Source organism: Melozone crissalis, unplaced genomic scaffold, assembly GCF_028551555.1.
Source record: "Melozone crissalis strain CALT ecotype California unplaced genomic scaffold, PUWL_Pcris_2 ptg000019l_1, whole genome shotgun sequence".
NCBI lineage: Eukaryota > Metazoa > Chordata > Aves > Passeriformes > Passerellidae > Melozone > Melozone crissalis.
In genome coordinates, this window is record NW_026535797.1 from 25,940,447 (window position 1) to 25,961,421 (window position 20,975).

General features: G+C 37.9%; 1 protein-coding gene across 2 annotated transcripts in view; it reads left to right on the forward strand.

Annotated features, from left to right (window-relative positions):
* NRG3 (neuregulin 3) overlaps nucleotides 1-20,975 on the forward strand; it is a 455,224-nt gene that overhangs the window by 345,899 nt on the left and 88,350 nt on the right. For both annotated transcript variants that reach the window (XM_054277416.1, XM_054277415.1), the window contains one exon: nucleotides 13,879-13,952. In XM_054277416.1, the coding sequence (XP_054133391.1) occupies nucleotides 13,879-13,952 (74 nt within the window). The remainder of the gene's footprint in view (nucleotides 1-13,878; nucleotides 13,953-20,975) is intronic.

The window sequence follows — 20,975 nt, forward strand, 5'->3', positions numbered from 1 at the left end:
TGTTTTTTCGTGGGGACTATTGTAATTGTCAGAGAAATGATCTTTTCATTGATCAGAGAATTGTTAAGGTAGGAAGACACCCCTACAGATCATCTGATCCATCCCCCTCTCAGCTGATCAGTTACTTGAGGCTGTTCAGGACTTTCCCCCTGAGTTTCGAATATTTCAAAAGATGGCTATCTGGGCAACCTGTTGCAATATTTTGCAACCCTCCCAGTAAACCAGAGGTGTTTGAATGGAGCCTTCTGTACTTCAGTGTGGTTTCATTGCCTTTTCACTGGGTAGCACTGGGAAGAGTTCATTTCTGTGTTCTGTGGAGAGAGAAGGGCCTGGGGCTGACCAAAAGCGAGCTCCAGGAAGGTGCTGAAGAAAGCAGCTCTTCCCTGACACACCCTGGTTACTTATTGACTGCACTGATTCCCCTCCACAGCACTCTGGGTCTCAGGTTATTAGCAGTGATAGATATGCAAAATCCTTCTAATTGCTTGAAATGTTTTTTTCCTGACTCGAGTAGATTTTGGAGTTTCAAAGGAAAAAAAAAATTCAGGATTGATGGATTTAATTTTCTGTGATATGGCTCTGGAGACAGAAGCCTTTATATTAAATTGTAAATCTTTGCAGATTGAGTTTGTTTAAATAAGGCATAATTTTATATTTAATATCTGGGAAAACCATTTTTTATGAAACCAGGAAGATATTTTTGTAGATGATGAAGATGAACAATTTTCTTGAGTTTATGATTACCATCAAAAGATGAAACTCTTGAAAAGCATTGTTTGGAATTAAAAAATATTTTTACCTGTCTGCTAAAATTAATGCAGATGTTTTTATTTCTATTATTTTTGTGTAGTAGCCATATGGTTTGTAATGCAAGAATTATATATTCTAAAATCAGTGGGAAAATGTCAATTTGCAAATTCAGACACTAAGTTTAAGTTTCTTGTGTTTTGTTTTTGTTTTGGGTTCCTTTTTTTTGTTTTTTAACATTTAGCTTGTAATTAGGCTAAATTAAATTATAAAGCCAGGCATGTCAAAATGGCTAAGAACAAACATAAGTCATTAATTTTATGCTTTACATTAGAGCACGTTAACCCGGGACTTTAAAATGCTGATTTCTAGCCCAGGTTTAACTGGACTTTTGCCCCAGAGATATCGGTTTTCATTCATTTTGTGGACATTTTTTGACTCCAGAGGAATAATAGAAGCAAGTTAATGTGAACATGGATTTAAAACCCATGGATTTAAATCAATAGTGCAATCTTTAAAAAGTTCATTAAGCGTATAAAAGAAGAGGACAGCAGTGTGTATCTTCCTTAATGTTATTTATAAGACTTGAGATGTTTAGTCATGATGCTAAGTCCAAGTTGGTAGCAGGAGTGTATTTATCTCTATTGCATCAGGTTCCATTTAAAAATTTTATATCAAATCAAATTAAACCATTTCACTGTAAGTCCCATGTGAATGGTTACAGATTGTTTAGCACAAAATAAATTGAAGGCAATACCAACTTGAAGTGCAGTTGATGTCTTTTTCTTTATGAATCTTGAACTCAGACTTGTATGAAGTAAATGAAGAGTATTTTGAACTACAAGTAAATGGATTCCCTCACTTTATGCTGGTTATCTTAACTGTTTCATTCAAATATTAGCCAGATATTTTGAGAAGTTTTCTTGCCCACTAAGCACTTGGTAGGAACATATTTGGGCTGGAGAACTATGGGTTTCAGCTTTTCAAGTGGGTGTAATAAGGCACCATTTTGTTACTGAATCTTACTTTTTCTCTATAAAATGGAATAGCATAGCTCTAAACCAGGTTTTATGCTTTTTCCATTTTTCAAAATGGAAGTATTATTTTGTATGAAAAATATAGTATAAATCATCTTAGCAGGATAAAATCCAAATTGAATTTACCGTGTAGATCATTTAAGTAGTGGAGGGGAGTAAAGGGGCAACAACTTTTAAAAGGAAGAGCCAACATATTTCAGCAATAAGCAAAAGATGATGATATTTTTCAGAACTGTTCTCTTCTGTTTAGAAACACACTGAGTTGGTAAAAATAAATAAAATTAATGAGTGTCTCATTTTTAATAAATGTGAAAGACAGCAAAGACAACCAAGAAGGAAAAGGTTATTTGGTATTATTGGAAAAAGCAAGACTGGTCATTTTTTATTTTCTGATCTATGTACTGACATTTAAAGGAACTTACTACATACAAATGGGGGGAAAACCTCATTAGAGGCGCAGGTAAACATATAATGAGTTTGTAGAGTAATTACTCCAGTCATAGCATAAATATTTTCATATATCAACTCCATGCACAAAAGTGAGATAAACTGTTTCACTGCAGGGCTGGTCTGACTTTTGAACAATCAATTTCTATATAAATGCAGTTATTTAGCTGTGCAGTTATGAGGAGAGAAATGCCAGTAAATAGCAACAGAGTGAAAATATCAAGGGTGGCAATATTTCATTTAGAATAGTCTGTAACAAAGGGAATTAAGAAATGTCCAAGGTAAGCTTAGATTAGCTAACTCAGTTAACCCTAATACAATAACTACTGCATCATGGAACACACCATGGGCTGCCAAATTTGACCAAAAAGCATGGTAAATTTGTGAGTAGTAAATTTGTGAGCAGTAATCTCTGTTGAGCTGTTTGCCCCTGTGCCATGATATAAACAGTATTTGAATAAGCTACTATAGCATTATACTGAAACAACAAAACCTTTAGTTTCTGAGATGTTTAGAGAATTGAACAAGATATCAAGAGAGGTAGAGGGATGAGACTCAAGTGTGTAGTCAGTGAATTTTTTGACCGTGAAAAATAACTAACCTGTAAGTCATAAAGACACCAGTGCTTTCTCTTTGACAAGTTGAAGATTGGGTCAAATGCAGAGCTGATGTTTTCCAAGTATTTTTTGGGCACTCAGCTGGCAATTGTACCTGCAGGAGCTCCCACCTGTGCTGTTTACAGCTCTGTTGTTGGGATGCTGTGTTCCAGAGGCAGCCCTGAAAGTTCTTCTGGTTTGCTGAGTGTTTTCCTGCTTGTCTGCCCAGGTGGGAAATTACACGGGGGTATAGAGAGAGCAGGTTTCTTCCAGCAGCCCCTGTTTCTCTGCAGATTTGCTGCACACCACCTTGCAGTCTTTCCTCTGGATCTCTGTGGCACTACTGGCATTGAGGCCATAAAAAAGGAGTAAAAGTAGAAAAACTCTTGAATCTAAATGGTAATGCTGAGCATGTCTGGATACTGGAACCCTCCTGGCCTTGGCATGCCTGTGGTTTGGCTGGTACCCAGCCTCAGAGGTCATTGACACAAGGCTTTCCTCCCTGCTTGTTTGTTGTGCTTTCACCCCAGTGTTGCACCTTGCAGCTGCTCCTTCCCCCCCAGAGACAGGAGGGGAATTGAAAGGGGAGGAGGGAGAAATCTTGTGGGTGGAAGAAAAGCCAGTTTAATCGGGAAAACAAAAGCTCTCTCCATGTGAGCAAAGCCAAACGAGGAATAAATTTGCCAATTCCCATCCTCAGGCAGGTGTTCGGCCGCTCCCAGCAGGAGATGGCTGGGGAAGACAGGAATCATCACTCCAAATGTCACCCTCTTCTTTGTCCTTCTCCCAGCTTCTTTGTGTTGCTGAGCATGGCACCGTGTGGTGTGGTCCCTTTGGTCACCTGGGGCCAGCTGTCCTGGCTGTGTCCTCTCCCAGCTCCTTGTGCACCCCAGCCTCCTCAGTGCCAGAAGCAGGAAAGGCCTCGTTATGTTGTGCAAACACAGCTCAGCAGCAAGGAAAACATCCCTGTATTATCAACCCTGCTTCCAGCACAAATCCAGAATGTAGCTCTGGAGCAGCTACTGTGAAGAAAATGAACTCTACTCCAGCCAAAGCCAGCACGTTTCTGTTCTGTGCTCCAAAACACAAGGAGCCTTTATGTCCTGTTTCTAGAAAGGGGCTCATATCCTGCATGGCAGTGGATGGAAATGCCAAGATTTGCTTTGTTCTTACTTGGTATATTAATATTTTAGAATCTCAATCTAAAAATTAAAATTAGAATATCCTAATTTTTCTTGTAATCTATGTTTAATGCATGTTTCATTAACATAGCTTCACTTTATAAAAATTCTCAGTATTTTTTCCTGGAAGAAAAACACAATGAATAAGTGAGCTTGACAATACAGGATTTCTCCTTTCTGCACAAAATGACAAAGGTGTATTGATTTTATTACCCAAGTGGCTTTAGTGTTTACATTGCCACCATTATTGCATGTCTCTTGATAAATTTACCTCAAAAAATTCCAGCCACAGGGAAGGCTGTGCTGATCTTGTGACGCTGCTATTCCAGCAGCACTGGCAGGGATGATGATGCTGTTCACTGACAGGCTGAAGGTCACACAAAAGGAGAGTGGGGTGGCTCCTGGAGCTGAGCTGCTGAGCAGGCAACCTCTGCTTTTTTCCTTCTGAAGGTTTTAGTCTTTAGAAATTAGTTCCTTTGAAATAAGAATGAATACAATCAGAATGACCTGTTCTGCTCCTTTTGTGTGTATGTGATGGGGAGGATTTTGTAGCACTGTCTATAGGCCGTGTGAGCTCTGCTGCCTTTCTTTCACCTGAATTCAGAAGGGAATTATCAGGAACACATGGCTGAGTTCAGTTCAGTTGATTTATGATTAGGAATTCAAGAGAAGCAAATGTATTCATCAAATTTCCTAGGGACGTCTTGTCAGAGACTAATTCTAATCCACAAAATGATCTTAAATGGGAACAATGACTTTCCTGATTGTTGCTTTCTGCTGCCATTATTTTGAAAATGGAATCAAGAAAGAGTCTTGTATGTATGACCAGTATGTTCTGGCAGCAACCATGTCACATCTGTGCTACCCATTGGAGTTACTGTTATTTCATAATACTCCAATCCTCAAAGTTTTCCTTTTTGTTGGACTTGGCAGGTGGTGGCAGAGCACGGGTGGCTTCTCATGCAACTGCCTACTCTTACAAAAAGTGTTGAGAAGAGATGAAAATTGTTCATTCAAATGTAGCAGGTCCTTTTGTGAACACTATTCTTTTCTGTACATAATTTTATCTTAGATAGAAAATATCCACATTCCTAGTTTTCCATTGGGAAAAAAGTTCCCATTTTGCACAAGTAAATAATAATGTCACTGATGGGTCAGGTACTGTCTGTAGTCAAGGGGTATTTCCTGCAGCTAATACACGCCCTGTGGTCTGAAACATGCTCATCCAAAGCCTACTAAATTACAAATATTTTGGCTGGTGATGCTTTATTAAGTTGCATTAATAACTCATGGACGAAAACACTTGATTCCCTAGAATTTTTTGTGGTGTGGGTGTTTTTTCAGAAGGCTACATCTATGTAGTGAGAGTTATGCCATAATGTCATTGCAATACATAGAGTTTTCAGAAAAAAGAATATTCTGCACAAGACTAAAACTTTCTGTATAATAGGACAACTTTAAAGATTTTTAGTTTTTTAGTCAGCAATTTTATAGATCTCCAGAGAGGGGCCTGTTTGAATTTTAAAACTAGTCTTCCTCTGGGCTCTAAATGATATTTAATATGCTAAGGAAGGGTTATTCTTCAAAATGTTCCTCTGTTTGAACTTTGGTAGTCAATTACAGTGCATGTCAAGTTGTTCTTATCTCTGAAATGTGATGTGTGGAGGCCATAGAAAATACAGTAGCAGAGGCATGTTTGTCTCCTGCCTTGAAGTCAGGGGCCATGGTTTGTGTAGACCATCTGGTAGGAGTTAAGGATATTTTACTGACATCTCTGAGTGGCTCCAATTGTTTTTTTCAAGTATAAAAACAGGTACAAAGCAAATGGCTCACTGAATTACTGAGGGGTTTTGAGTTCCTGTCTCTGTAGGTAAGCACTGGCTTGATGTGACCTTGAGCTTTTTAGGAGAGGAGTCTGTGACAAGCAGTATTCAATGTAGATATTATGACTAGACAAGCTGAATTCCTGGGTGTATTTTAAATTTTGTCCAAAAAAATTAAATAGAAAGTTTTGAAAAATGGTCTTTATTATGCAGGGCCAGGTTTGAAGTCTTGCATGCCTTTGCCATGATAAGCAAAGGATCCTTTGTACTTCTAGCTGGGGCTTGAAACAAAAAAATTAATTTCTTGGAGTATTTTTTGGTCATACTATTGAATTGGGAAATATTGAATGTAATAAGGTGAAAAAATGTATTTGACAGTTTTTGAAAAAAGTCCAGGGTTCTGTTGCTTTTATTAAGTAGCTGGAAGCCAAAGATTTTAATGTTGGGCTTGTAATATTTGTGGGGAGGAAAGTGGGAAGAGACACATCCAGCAAACCTGTGAAGCCACTCAGGAGTGAGTTTGCACCTCTCCTTACAATTACCTCATTTGTTGTTATAATTGCCATCTTTAACAAATGGCTCTTGAAGGGCACCTAACCCCATGATACCAAATATAAATCTTACATCTTTCAGTCCTTTTATTGATCTCTTAGATATCTTTTTCTAACTAGGTCCCTGGCAGATGTTTTCAAGAAGAGTTTTGAAGAGTTTTTATTTATAAAATGGCAATCTTGGGCAGGCTTAATATAAAGCAAGGGTCTTGTTTTCATTTGTTTTTTCAAGTATTGAAGGTGGCTTTCATCTGTGCTGTGTGAGGCTTTGAATATGGTATGAAATCACTTTCCATTTATTCAAAATCTTTCTCGTGGCTGATGACTGCCATGCATAATGAAAGACTGTGTTCATTTATCATCCATGGTAAATCATTGATCACAGAGATATCTTGTGGAGAAACCTAATCAAAGTTTTTCAGTTTTTCTGGTTGGTTAAACTCAGAACAGCAAAGAAATGATTGCTCATTTAGTTGGTTAAACATTTGGTTTATTAGGTGATACTCACAGACCATTTCTAAGGTTTTTTTGTGGTTTACAGATGTGGTTTGTTGTTAAGGAGATTAAGGCAGGTAATTGTTATCCCTTGAAAAGCACAAAGACCATGTATTAATATGAACTGTTTATCCACGTGTGGATATGCCACTAATGAATTTGATAGCAAGTAACTATCAATAATAGTTTTGTATATCTTTGGATACAAAACCTAACCAGAGTTGTAAGTGAATTTAGTAGTCTGGAACCATTATGTAACAATTGTGCTTACGCTATGCGCATTGGTTAAGAATATGAAACTTTTTTTTTTTCTTTTAAGGAAATACCTTCAAATTAAAGAAAATTTGTCTGTTGTTGAGGGAAAGGAAATTATCATTAGTTCAGGTGCTGTCATGGATGGCTGGATGGCTTGAATGGCTTTACTAACATATCTTGTTAATTTTATTTCTTGTTATGACCTACCTTTTAGGAAAGACAAAGAAGGCAAGCCATCTATATCAGGAGAGGAATGATCATTCAGTAGTTCCAGCATAATTATGGATGAGGCATTTAAGTCAAATCCACATAACTCCTTTTCAAATGTTAAAAGCCTCATTTAGTTCAGTGGTTCCTACAGAGGTTTTACTAAAGTGTCCCCATTTAGTTTCTCCAAGGCTAAAGGATCCTGAAACACTGGAGTCAACAAATTAGCTGGGAGTTTTATTATCTAAATCTGGGCAATGTCTGAGGGTTTAGTAGCTGTGACCTCTACTCTTTATGCCATCTACTGAGAGCGCATAGCAGTCCTTCCCTGTTTGAGAGCTGCACTGGCAATTTACATACTGAAGAATACAGTGAATTGTACCAACCATAAATATGATTTTTTAACAATCGGACTATAATTTCTCTATGATGTTAGAGTATTTCAGCTGGACTGGTTCCACAGAAAATAATGTAAAAAAAACCCCTTTCTTTACTATTCTTTGTCTGCCTTCTCAAGATAATTTCCTTTCTGGTTACTTGCTCTACCTATTTTTAATAGTTACAACATTTTTAAAGAAAGCTGACAGACACATGGGTTTTTTGGTTTTCCTTTTAAAGTTGATGCTGTCCATTCTGTAAGGGTTGTACTATTTCTCTAAGGAAAGAAAAAGAACATGCAGATACATACCTTAATTGAGTCACATAATAGATTGCAAGGTCTTAACAAAATCAAGTAAAACCCCGGTATGAAACATTTATTATACAGTAAGTAGCCTCTCTGTTGTGGGGATTATCTAAAATTGACTTTTTTGAAAGGACTAAAAAAAAGGAAAATAGGCGGAGGGTGAGTGTCCTGGATCATTGCTCAGGTCTTCCCATCTGAAGGGATTCATGAGTATGTTCAAAGCAGTATGTCTTTAGCCAGTTCCTTATTGGATCCCCAGTTTGTTCTTTTTAATGCCATGCATTCATGTTACTTTAATTTAGTGTGGTTTTATGTGTTTATATTGAATTTAGTTTAATTTTAGTTAGTAGGTTTTATGTTGTGCACACCATAGACCATAGGGGTAGAACTTGAAGAAAGGAGCTTCTTCTCAGAATAGATAACACTCAAATGATCAGGACATTTCTGCAATATGGAAAACCTGGCTTTGAGTTCCTCATGCTCCGTTCTCACACCAAAAACTGAATGTGAATCTCCCACCTCAGGTGGGTTCCTGACCAGCAGACTGCAAACTACTGATTTTCCTGAAGGGTTCATTTCTCCCTGGTTTTGAGCAGTGTTCTCACTTGTGATCTGGTGGCCTGATCTGTGGAACCAAGGAAGCTTCTTTTCTACTTAGACTGGCTGCATGTCTTAAATGACCAGGTATCCTGTCTGACCTTCACTGTTAAGATTAATTTTTCCTTCCTTGTGAATAAAATCTTCACCTAATAACAATCCAAATAATAAATGTAAATTTCTATGTATGCCAGCTAAGGTCATTCTCCTCACAGGCACAGAAATCTATATTTAGCTTACCTGCAGAGCAAAGGAATTATTTGTCATTGTTTACAGCATATTTCAGGCTAGATTGTGGGACAGCCCAATGGCTTATATAGTGTCATGGCTTACTATCATAGATTTATTGTGTAACTGATTCTCTGACCCAGGTTAAAGAGTATTGCATTCTCTGTGTGAAAATAAATACTCGATCGAAATTTATAGACCATTAGAATATTTTCTTATCATGATCTTGGATTTCTCTCTTAGAGGATAAATAAAAGCTGCAGTATGTTCTCTTACTGGCATCTGAATCTTAGTGCAGGGGATATAATGGTGTCAGGAGAAAATAATTTGCAGCTGATCCACTGAGATGGATCATTCTAATTAATATCATCTTTGAGACTGCCAATTTGCAGTTTTACAAGGGGATGGAAATGGGTTTTGATTTGGATTCACTGCAAAAATTAAATTCCATTTTTCATAGGTACTATTAATTCCATCTTTCAAATTGGATTACTCCTGTTTATGAGACTAGAATCAGATTATAGGTTCATATAAGTTAATCTTTTGGGCACTGCGCTACTATGACTTTTTTTAAAATTTAATATTACAGACCACCTTTGGCCTATGACATGCTTATTTTCCTGGTGTGTAGTCCTACAGCTTTCTCTTCTGGTGTAGTCTGTCCCTGAGATGCCACATGGTATTTTCAAAATTTTCATTTGAAGTGAACTTGTATACTTTATTTTTCGCAAATTCTTTGTGCAGAAAAGCCATTTTCTGCATAATTCTTCACATGGTCAGAGGCAATGTGATCACCACACTTGGGAAAGAGGGAGAATTTTTTCCATTTCAGATGGATGGATATCACAGAGGAGGAGGAAAGGGATGGGGATTTAGTGTTGCCTTCTTTCCTAGCCTCTGCAGTTTGCTGCTGCCACTCTCTCTTCTGCATTCTCCACCTTCCTGTCCCTTGACGAGTAAATATTTAGGCATAATAGGGGTGTGGAGCTTTATATGGAAGTTTTTTGGGGAAAATGTAAATCCTGATAGTATTGGCTTCTTGGCCTAAAGTTTTATGTCCTGCCCTACGTTTTCTATGTAGGTTCTCTTTCTTCCCTTTCTGCTGTCTTAAATCTATTTTATTCTTCATCTTTGTTTATTGTGCAATTTGCTCCACCCTCACCCCCATTCACTTTACTTTTTCAAACGAATCCAACATTAAAAATTAGAGTGCTTTGTTAGTCTTATGAGTGACACAGTCATCTATTTGAAATGTCCCTTGGCTCCATAAGGTTGTACAAGAAACAGTTTTGGAAAATGTCCACAGAAAGTGTCTTTGACTAGAACAAACATGTATTAGTACTGTTTAACATTAGCAAAAATAATGAAAGAATTAATAAAGTCTCATACTGTACTTGCTTTTTAATAGTTAGGTGCAAATGTGCTTAAGTAAAAAGGGAAAAAGGCTTCTCACGAGGAATGAGAGATGTGTTTCTGCCTGTAGGTTTTCACACAGAGGTCATTGTGTGACTTCACAAAGTGCAATGCACAATGCAGTTTGTGACTGGTGACCTCAAAAAATCATCTGGGAAAGCACATTGCCAAAAAAAGATGTGAAGAAGACATGATGAAATAATCTTAGCTGAATTTAGCACTTATCAGTTAGGGATATGCTGTTTGCAAGCATTTCAGCAGTGCAGAGTAGCTTTACCTGTGCTTGTCTTTTCATACCGTGTAGTCAGAAGGATTTAGCTAATTCCATTCATACAGCACAATCCTGATGATATTTTTGGTCTAGAGCCTAGACAGACACACTTATTTAGGTGAAAATCTGAATGCAAAAAGACAATTCCTTTTTTCCCCTATTTACTCTGCGAAGAGGCTGCAATTAACACGATTTTTAGACCCCTTTGCCACGGTGTGCATTAAGCCCAAGCCTGCTGATGCAGTGCAGTGCTTCAGAAGAGGAGAGGAGCTGTTCCTGGTGCTGGAATGGATCTTAGGCTGTCCTCTCCAGCATTTACTGCAGGAGTCCCACATGCACATCATGCTTTTGCTTCACTACAGGCAATACCTTATCCACGTTATTTTTCTTTTCTATTTTTACTTTTTTTTTTTTTTTTAACGGTATCTCTAATAAACATTACTTTGTCTCGGAATTGAGTGATCATTTCTGAAACCATGAGCTGCACCTAAGCATTTCTCAAGGTTTGTCTGGTAACTCATGGCTTTTTTGATGCATCCATAAATATGTATTTGATCATTCACACTGCATATGGCAATATTGAGTGACCTCATTTGGACTTTGCTGAACTGCTGTATGTGTCACCACAGTGCTGCTTTCGTAGGGTTTTCTGCAGTGGGTTGTTGTGCTCTCTTACCTAGAGGTGTGATACCAATGAGCAGCATGTGTGCATATCGCATCTGCCTATTTAGGACACATGGTAGATGATTTAGCTGAGATTATGGGATGCCACATGATCAACTTTTATCACATTGTAGCATTATAACTGTCAAATGTATATTCTGCAAGGCTTAAGGGCTTAACGTGCAGAAGTTTGAACTCAGGTGTCATAATGGCAGAGCAATTATTGCTATTATTTGCTTTCAGAGATTTAAAAAAGAATTTGTTAAGGGAAGTAGAAGACTTAATTTTTATCTTTGCTGAAAAACTTAATGCAGTTTAAAAAACCAAGCTATGTTTGGCCATCAAATTCTAGACTAACTGAGGCTGAAAAAGCCCTCTAGGATCAGTAAGTCCAACCGTTAACCCAAACCCATGTCTAAACCGTGTCCCTCAGCACCACGTCTACACAGGTGTGTTGTGGGGTACCTCCAGGGATGCTGACTCCATCACTTCCCATGGCAGCCTGTTCCAATGCCTGGCCACAGATTCAGTAAAGAACTTTTTCCTAATACCCAATATAACCCTTCCCTGGTGCAGTTTGAGGCGATTCCGTCTGATCCTGTCACTTCTTACCTGGAAGAAGAGACCAACCCCACCTCACTGCACCCTCCTTTCAGGGACCTGTAGAGAGCAGTAAGACCCCTCCTGAGCCTCCTTTTCTCTGGCTAAACCTCCCCAATTCCCTCAGCACTCCTCCTTTGTGCTCCACTCCCTTCACCAGCTCCCTTGCCCTGGTCTGGACTCGCTCCAGCACCTGAATGTCCCTCTTGCATTGAGGGACAGAGAACTGGACACAGCATTCAAGGTAATTCACCATAATAGGTATTGTCTGAGTGTGAGGTTGCGGTGTTTCATTAAAAGATTGTCCTTTGGAGTATCACCCACCTCTGTACTAAATTTTGAAAGAAACATACTCCTCTTGTGGCATGTTTGTCAGAGGTGCAGGTAAGTGAAAATGTCCTCGTGCACTCATGAGCACTAGGCACAGCTCTTCCAGGAGATAGATACCACTCTGTCACTCTCTCCTCACATGCTTGTATGACCAACAGTTTAGCATAGAGGGTCTTAAGTCTGTAATATGGGATTTATAACCGGGACAGGTGCAAATGTGTGTCAAAAAGTGAATAGAAAATGCTCATAGAAAGGCAAGAATCCCCACCAGGGCAGGTTGTACTTAAGGTTGTACTTTGGTATGAGGTCTGCCAGCTCCTCTCAAGACTGTGAAGAAGGGTTTCTTTTTGATGTGAGGCAGCTTCTGATGTTTCTTAATCAGAGGCAGAAGATGCATGTGTCAGTACCTGAGTACGTGTGGGCTTCAGTTTTTCTGACTAGTGGACAGTTTTAATTAATTGAACATTTTTTCATTGACCGATAGCTTATGGCCGCTGTCATGGGATCTGAACGAAACAAAACCTGAACAGTTTTTTCAAGTCAGTTATTTTATAGATAGACAAGTACTGGGAGGAAGCTGATCTCCAAAGCAGTACCTCATATCCATCAGGGAGAAAGGCCAAAAGGGAGGTTTTGAAATATTATATGTATGGGGGTTTTAAATCTTTCTCTTACTGCAGATTTTTACTACATTTTTGGTCTGATGGGAATATATTTTACATATTTTCTCACAAATGTTCTTCCTAATCCCTGAGTTAATGCTGGTGAGATGCACTTCTCATTGAAGCATTAATTTATACAACCAAAAGCGTATTAAAAGGCAACATTTAGAGGAGACCTGAGTACAAACATTGTGAAGGAACAGATAACTTCTTCTCCTGACATTATCACATCATTCAAGCTGCAGTTGTCAACCCTAATGAAAGCTGGTGATGCTGATTTGAGCATATTGCTTATGTGATGTGCAAGAGCTTTGGGAGATAAGGAATCCCTGGTGCTATCATTTATAATTAAAGTGTCCATCACTTTCCTCCGAAAAACTGCTTGACGAATAAATAATTAAAGATCTGATTCTGATACACTTAGTTGAAATGAGACTTCTGAGAACAGTTCAAAAGCAGCAAATGGAATTTCTTCAAAGTAAGGTTTCAAGATAAATAATAGTATTATAATCTCAGTCAAAGCCAGTTCTTGTTTGTTGAGGCAGGAGGGTATTCTGGTTTATGTGCTTTAAAATCTAATCTCGCAGGCATCTTAAACTTCCTGCTTGCAAACAATGCCTGATGATGTCTATCTAAGCACAGTATAAACTGATATTAAAATTAATGGCTAGCTAACTGTTCCCTGCTTTTTCAGACAGCCACAGAGAAGTTGTCTGTCTCATGTTTTGTGCAGCATGGAAGCTTTATAAAGTGCTATGTTACCTGAAGAGTTTCTTTTACTTGAAGCTATGCATACTTTATACTGGTTTTTTCTTTGGTTGTTTCACTGAATTGATGTATAAAAGAATGGTTGTGCTAGAACAATGTTTGTTTTCATAGTTTCTAAAATAATCGAAATATTTGAGGGGAAATTTTTTGAAACACAAATTATTTTACCTGCTTCCACTGTGTTCCAGTAATAACCATGCTCCCATTAGAGTGCAAATAACTTGCATGTTGTGGAGCTGTGTTGGCAGGGTTGGTTTGGTGCCTTGAGATTAACCTTTCACTGCCGCATGCGTATGTTTGTCATTTATCCCCTTTTCCTCAGGTGCAAAGAGGGCTACCAAGGAGTCCGCTGTGACCAATTTTTGCCGAAAACCGACTCAATCTTGTCAGATCCAAGTACGTCAAATGTTTTTCTTCTATTTCCAATCCATGCTGGAGGCTGCTCTTGCCGTGTGAGATGACCCTTTGCCTGTAGTCAGACAGTCCCTGCTGGGGGCCGCTGCAGATGTGTGTCACAAACAGGGATGCTCCTGTTGGTAGGGTAAAACCACGTCATCCGGTCTCTGTTCTTGTGAAACATGTGCTGCTCCAGCAGGGCACATGGTTCCTTATGGTTTGGAATAATACTGTCCCTGCTTAGAGCCAAAACATTTGTGTTTCTCTCCTTTTGACTCAACAACAAGTAAAATTGCATAATCTAAAAGGAAACCCGGTATAGAGTGCAAAGTGGTTCCTTCAAAGGGAAATAAATGCGCATTGTGTGGCACCGGAGAGATTATAATCTCCTTGGAAGCAGTTTATATCATCTTACATGGAAATTAATTATTTTTCACTTGGACAAGTGATTTGTTGTCTATTTGCATAAATAATAAAGACGTACTTTCAGATGTGGAGGCAAAGTACCTTTCTACATGTCAGAATAACATCTGCATATATCTTCTCTTACTCCACTGTTTCCCTTTCCAAATTCTCTTGACTAAGAGAACTATGCCAAAAATATTATCCAAGATTAATTTTTTGAAGGTGAATCCAATTAATTATGTTTATCTTACATTTTTAAATGAAGTGACGTACAACAAAGGGTCATATCCAATCTCTTGGTTTTGTTCACATACCTGAAAACTGCAGCATAATAAGTCGTCTGGTTTTGAGTACTCTTTAAAATTAGATTTTAATTGGTTTGGTTTGGTTTCTTTTTAAAGAACAATGCTTGGGTTTTTTTTGTCTTTGTGTTTTTTAATTTATTTTCTTGTGCTTTTCCATGTGAAAACCTGTTTCCAAAGGCACCTGTTGCTTTGTAGTTCTCTGTGTTGTGTAGCTCCCATTTCGGTTTGCTTTGTGTTTGGTTCATTTTCTCCTTAGCTTGACCTTTAATGGTAAAATGCAGACCTTGTAGTGAGCAGGCAGATTTTACCTCAGCCAAGTTGTATGTGCATGTGTCAGTACAGAAGCTGTGTATATGTCAAGGAAAAAGGTAGTTTGTATTCTAAAAGTGTGGGAATGGACTGCTGATGAACAACAGTTCTGTCTGACCTGGTTTTCACAGGGGAGTCTGGCTTTGCTCTCTCAAGAGTAGAGGTTAAATCCATGCAGATCCAGCACAAAGCCCCAAAAAGCTCCCAGATTAGGCTGCATCTAACAAGACCAAAAGCCCCACAGTGTTTATCTGGTGCAGACAATAGTTTTGTTTCTTTCTTTGTGTTGGTTGCGCAGACTTGCTTCTCTTTAGTAGGAGATGCTTGCTCCAGTTGGGTTCTGGCTGGATTGTTTCCAGAGCATTTTTAAGCCACATGATAGTGAGGCTAAGTGCTGCTGAAACAGCCTTTTTATACCTTTTGAAAACAAAAACTGCCTTTTTTTTTATTTTGTTGAGATTTTCTTTCAAAATGGTATTAGTTAGAGTATGTAAGGAGGAGGGGCTTTGGCTTGACATTGTCATGGGTCCACTGGGCACACCTATGGCCCAAAAGGACTCTCTTCTGGAATGAATGAAAAAGGTTAACATGAGTTAGGTATGTTTCTAGTCAGTTTTGAAATTTAACTTATATTTGAGTCTTGTCTGTTTTCAAAAGAGTAAAGACAGGTCCAGTTCAGGTCCATTTCTGTGTTCTGGCATAATGTGATATATCTCAGTGTACATGTGTGCACATGCACTTGTTCTAAGGATGTCAAGCCTGGAAGGAAGATAATTGAACTTTCTGCTGCAGCTGGACAGTGACATTATTTTGTTCAGGAGTTAAATCAGTTATCTTCCTTCTGGTGAGAGGAAAAAAAAGTAATATCATGCCGATAAGTAGCACTCAGTAGCAGAAGTGTTTGTTATTTGCGTAACCTGAGGAGTGTAAAAAGTATTTGACACAGTAGTCAAGCACAGTATTACCATCTTCAAAGGCTCTGGGTTTGCACTGCCAAAACTTAGGTTTGTGGTTGAATGTGTTTGGATTAGAAAGAGAATGGCCGAAGGGTGAATTTGGAGGTGGCTTCAGAAAGAAGCAATTTTTTAAATGCAACACTAAATTTCTGAAAGCTGGAAAATGCAATGAGGGCTCTTTTGTCTGGGCTGCACGGAGCCAGCACTGGCTGGTGTCAGTCAAGCTTTATGAACAAGTCCAGCACATTGAGTTTCATGGGATTGCTTAGGGTGTTCCTGGTGGTGAATGTGCTGTTGATGACACATCTGCTAACATTCAGCTTATTTGAAGTTTGCATGCATGAAGCACTGAAGCAATGTTTTTGTCTTACCTAGCCTGTGATACCACAAGTTGTATTTTCAGAATATACCCTTGTCGTGACTGGAAAGTGAATCTGTACCAGTCACTTGATAAATAGCAACAATTTTGCTGTAAAGTTGTTACTTACATATATGGGCCAAAGCATCTTGATTTTTTTGGTTGTTGTTTTTTAAATAGCCTGCTAAAACAAACCAAGCTTGTTCAGTGTAGCTACTATCTGCATATCATTTGCATAGTGGAAAATAGTGTGTTACGGCCCTGCAATACTTTTAACACCAGCTTCTTGCCTCATTCTAGATGTGTGTTAGGCAGGTCTTGACTTTGCATCACAGATATTAATACAAATTATGTATTACTTAATATGGATTAATGCATACATCCATGTAGTTTAATTCAAGTAACTGATGCAGGTATTTAAGATTGTGTTTTCAGGAAACACTTTTTGAAACTACTAGATGGTGTTTCAGAGCTCCTGAATTGGCATCCATGGTTTCTCGTAGTCAGATTTGCCACCTGCTACCTTCCTTCAGCTCAAAGATAGGATCAAACTCCTAAGAAAAAAAGAAATTTAAAACACACACAGACCAATGTCAAAACACTCCAGGCACAGGCTCTGTGACTGGACCTTTAGGTGTCACAGGTGTAACAGCTTCCACTTCCCTTAATATCTCTACTCTTTACAAGGTTTTCTGACTGTAAGGAAAAGTTATTAAAAAAGAATCCAAAACAATCCAAACCCAAGTAGTTTGAGAAGTTTGGTAATCTTGGAGTATGAGAGAAACTTGCCTAAACTATGGGAGCCTCAGACATGTGGGAACCTAACAAAATAGTAATGTCACCAACAGGGGAAAAGGCTGCATGGCAAAGCCACCCAGGCCACAAGCTCAGTTTGAGGAGCAAATCTGTCAGCCATGCTAACAGTGTGCAGGAGAAGTCCCTGAACTCTCTCTCAGTCATCTTCTCCATTATGTGGAGGAAATAATAATGGGACAAAAAGAACAGAAACAGCAGTCACATGCTGGAAGGAAAGTATATTTAGAATTTTACTTCAGCTTTCTTTTTCTGGGCTACCTTCTCTTTAAATACAGCTAACAGCAATGGTACAACACTTCTATTTTTAAGCTTTTTAAATACAACCTTAATGCAACTTTATGCACAAGAAATTTTTCTGTGGCCCTGTGTGTATCTGTAGGATTGGGAACTTATTTATGGCATAAATTGTAGAAATATACTCCTGTACTGTCCTTTATAGTATTCTGGAGCAGATCTGCCTAGCCCAATGAGTCCTGAAAGGTAAGTTGTGTGTAGGCTGCAGATATTTCTTTTAATCTGCTTTTTTACTGAGGCAAAGTAAAACATTTAAAGCTTTGACTGTTCTGTGGGCATATTCCGAAGTGGGGAATGAGACATTGAAAATGAGTTTATTACCTAACCTCATTTTACCAAATTGCGCCTTTTCACCTATAAGTATTTTGTTCTTTGCATTGAAAGCTACTTTTCTATGCAAATAGTGTATTTCAATTTTACACTGTTCAGTATTAATTTTTTCTTCATCATATTAACATTCCCATTTGTCCCATTTGACTCAGAAGCTTGAGTAAAGAGGGATCCTCTATTAAATATTGGGAATGTCATCCAATACTTCTGCAGAATAAATGCATAAATGCATTATTTCCTAGAAGAATAAAAGTGAGCTGGAAAGCTTATAGATCACCAGGCCATGCTCCTGCTGTTGCATCAACCCCATCACATAATTTCTTCTGTAATCTGATCATACTTCACTCATAATCTGTGTGAACCAGCCACCAGAAACAGGGTTTGTCATCCCTGCTCTGAGGATTTCAAGAATTTTCAGCTTCCAGACAAAACTTACAGCAAAATGTGTCCATTTTTTGTGCTTTGCTAAAATGCTTTGTTTCGACTTTGATTTTTTTTTCTTTCTCTTGGTTTCCATGTTGTTATGTTTGAGCTTTGTTAAACTGGCTTTTTCAAATGTCAAAAGTCTTCTTCCCACTGAGTGAGCTGTAGCCTGTGGTCTTACAGCACTTTAACCTGTGACAACATGGCACGCATGTTTCTCTTTGAATCTCATCAAAGAGAAACCTGCAAGTGTCATATCTGGAACCTGCAGCTGCTCATTCTTAGATTACTGTAGCAAAGGATCAAACTCCCTCTTCTGGAAGACTAGGACTGTAGATAAGAAAAACAACTATAGCTAGGTTACAAATGAAAAAATGTCTTTCCAAAAATGTACGAAAAACCCCAAGACCCCCACTAATGTCCTCAAAACAAAAATCTCCCCAAGAAAATAAGCAAAAATCTGAGGTATTTCATTTTATTTTTTGCTCCCCCTATCTAGATTTGTATTTGTGAGATCGTAGGAGAATTTATGTTGAAGGAGAAGTCTGGAGAACTCAGGAAGTTCAGCCTCCTGCTTTAAGCAGACATGGCTTTGAAGTCTGTGCTACTGCACTGGACATCACAAAGGTTTTTTGGAAAGGGACTCTTATCAAATAGAGGATAAGGAGCATCAACATTGTGAAATATCTCTAAAATATATTTTCAAATAGTTTGAATACGTACAATGAAACTTATGCTCCCCACTGAATCAGTCAGAAAATCCTGACTGATTTTCTAGGGCCTGAATAATTTTTTGTTAAATCTACTTAACCTTTCTGAATTTGTCAGAGTTCCGTCTGAATTTGCTTTTTTTTTCTCCTATTTTGATTTCTAGAAGGTATAGGAGAAAATAAGATTTTGCTGTTGGAAGGACTTCAAAGTTTGCATGGAAATAGGGGCAGATAGGAGTGGGAGACTACCCAGAGGTGGAGATAGCTGAGTTTTGTGGATGACAAGTCCTTCTTAAACAGATTTAACATGGGACTTACTTAATCCCAGAAAGAATTTTTGAAATCTAGATCTCAGTCTAAATTTTGTGACTTAACTTAGTCTTAAAAAGAAAAGTTTTAAGTCCTCTGCATTAATTATTTCATCTGTTCAAGACTGTTTTATTCAGAAAAAGCATATGAAGAGAGAGCTTGTAGACCAAACTTCTTTTATAGTGGCTGTCATTTTATGCTGTTTTACCAAACTAATGGCAGAATGCCACACCACCAGTGTGTTCACAAAAAACATTAACTGCTCTAGGATGTTAATCTTTTACAAAAATTAAATAATTAAAAGGTGGTATTCTATTGGCTTGTAAAATTAGGTTTAGAGAACAAAAGATGTGGTGACTGCAGTCAAGGGAAATCCCCAAAAATGACAAGTCAGTAGATCTGTTAGCCTCCATCAAGTGGATCTGATTTTTCTCTCAACTGCAATCTCTTCATAAAGGTGTGCAGCCAGAGTTCCTCCAGTTCAAATGCATCACAAATTAACTTAGATGAGTCTTGATGCATTAATGGATTGAAAGGAAGGAATTTCCTTAATTGAAATAGTAATAAAAAAGAAAAGCAACACAATCTCTCCAGAAGTTTCAATAAGTTTAACTGTAGGTGAGAAAAAAATGCCTCAAATGAGAGGCAGGCTGAGGAATATGAAACATCAGAAAGGTAAAATAAGAAAAGATATCCCTGAGGCAGTGAGGGACATGTTTTCCCTTCTCTTGATCATCAGGTGCGTAAAACCTTGGGATACGATCAATAAAAGATGATGTGTTTTCAAGTCTGAGTTGTATGGAAGCTGTAAAATTTGACTTTCTGTGATTTGTTTTGATTTGTTTTGTTGCTGGTTTTGTTTTCTTTTCCTTAAAATAATAACTTAGGCTTTATTCTGCAGAGCTGGAATGGAATGTTCCAAACTAGAAGTGCGACATTAACAAAGGTTCAGTGAAAGTGTTCGCCAGTGATAACTGGAAACGCAAATGTGTTCGTTATCAGAGTGTCCTGAAACATTAAAGTCAAAGAGAGTTTAATTGAAGTCACAGATTTGCCACTAATGCCATGGGCAAAGAAAATCAGTGGCAGTTTTGATAATGTTATTTCTTACAATCCTAAATGAAAAATTTAAATTCGTAGGAAGCACCTAATAATATTTGATTCTATGGATAAGCTAACAGTGACTTGTCCAGAATGTGCAGTATCGATGTTTCTGAGTAATTTTTTTTAAATTCCTTGTTTTCTCTGTCAGTACTGCAAAATAGATTTCAAAATTAGAAGGACATTGGGAATCCTCATTTTTCTAATGAGGAGGGGAGAGTATCATGAGTTCATTCGTCTTCTAAATTTGTGTTGCTCTTTTCAAGTCAAAACAAGAAAAAAAAGTGCATTCATGTGAGTGCTGTTGCCAAATATTAAGCTGAATTGCTTTCATTACTTTTGTGTACATAACAGAGATGTTTTTTCCCTACTTTCTTTAAATTGCCAGTCCTTTTGGAAAAAAAAACCAAACAAACCAGCAATAGGTTTGCACAACTACTCCCAACACCTTCTGGTTTTCTTTCCAGAAATATTAGTAAGGGGGTTACAATTTATTTCCATTTCATATTTCAGTTTTAAATTACATGTCAGCCTTTACTAAATTCATATGGATCTTTATTTAACAATTAGCTCAAATAACATTAAAATAAAAAGTCATACAGGTTTATTTGGAAAAATAGAAAAATTCAATCTGAATTAGACCAAAATTCTTATATTAGTTTTAAAGCAGCATTAGTTCCTTATTCTTCTCTGTTCATCTCTTCTCC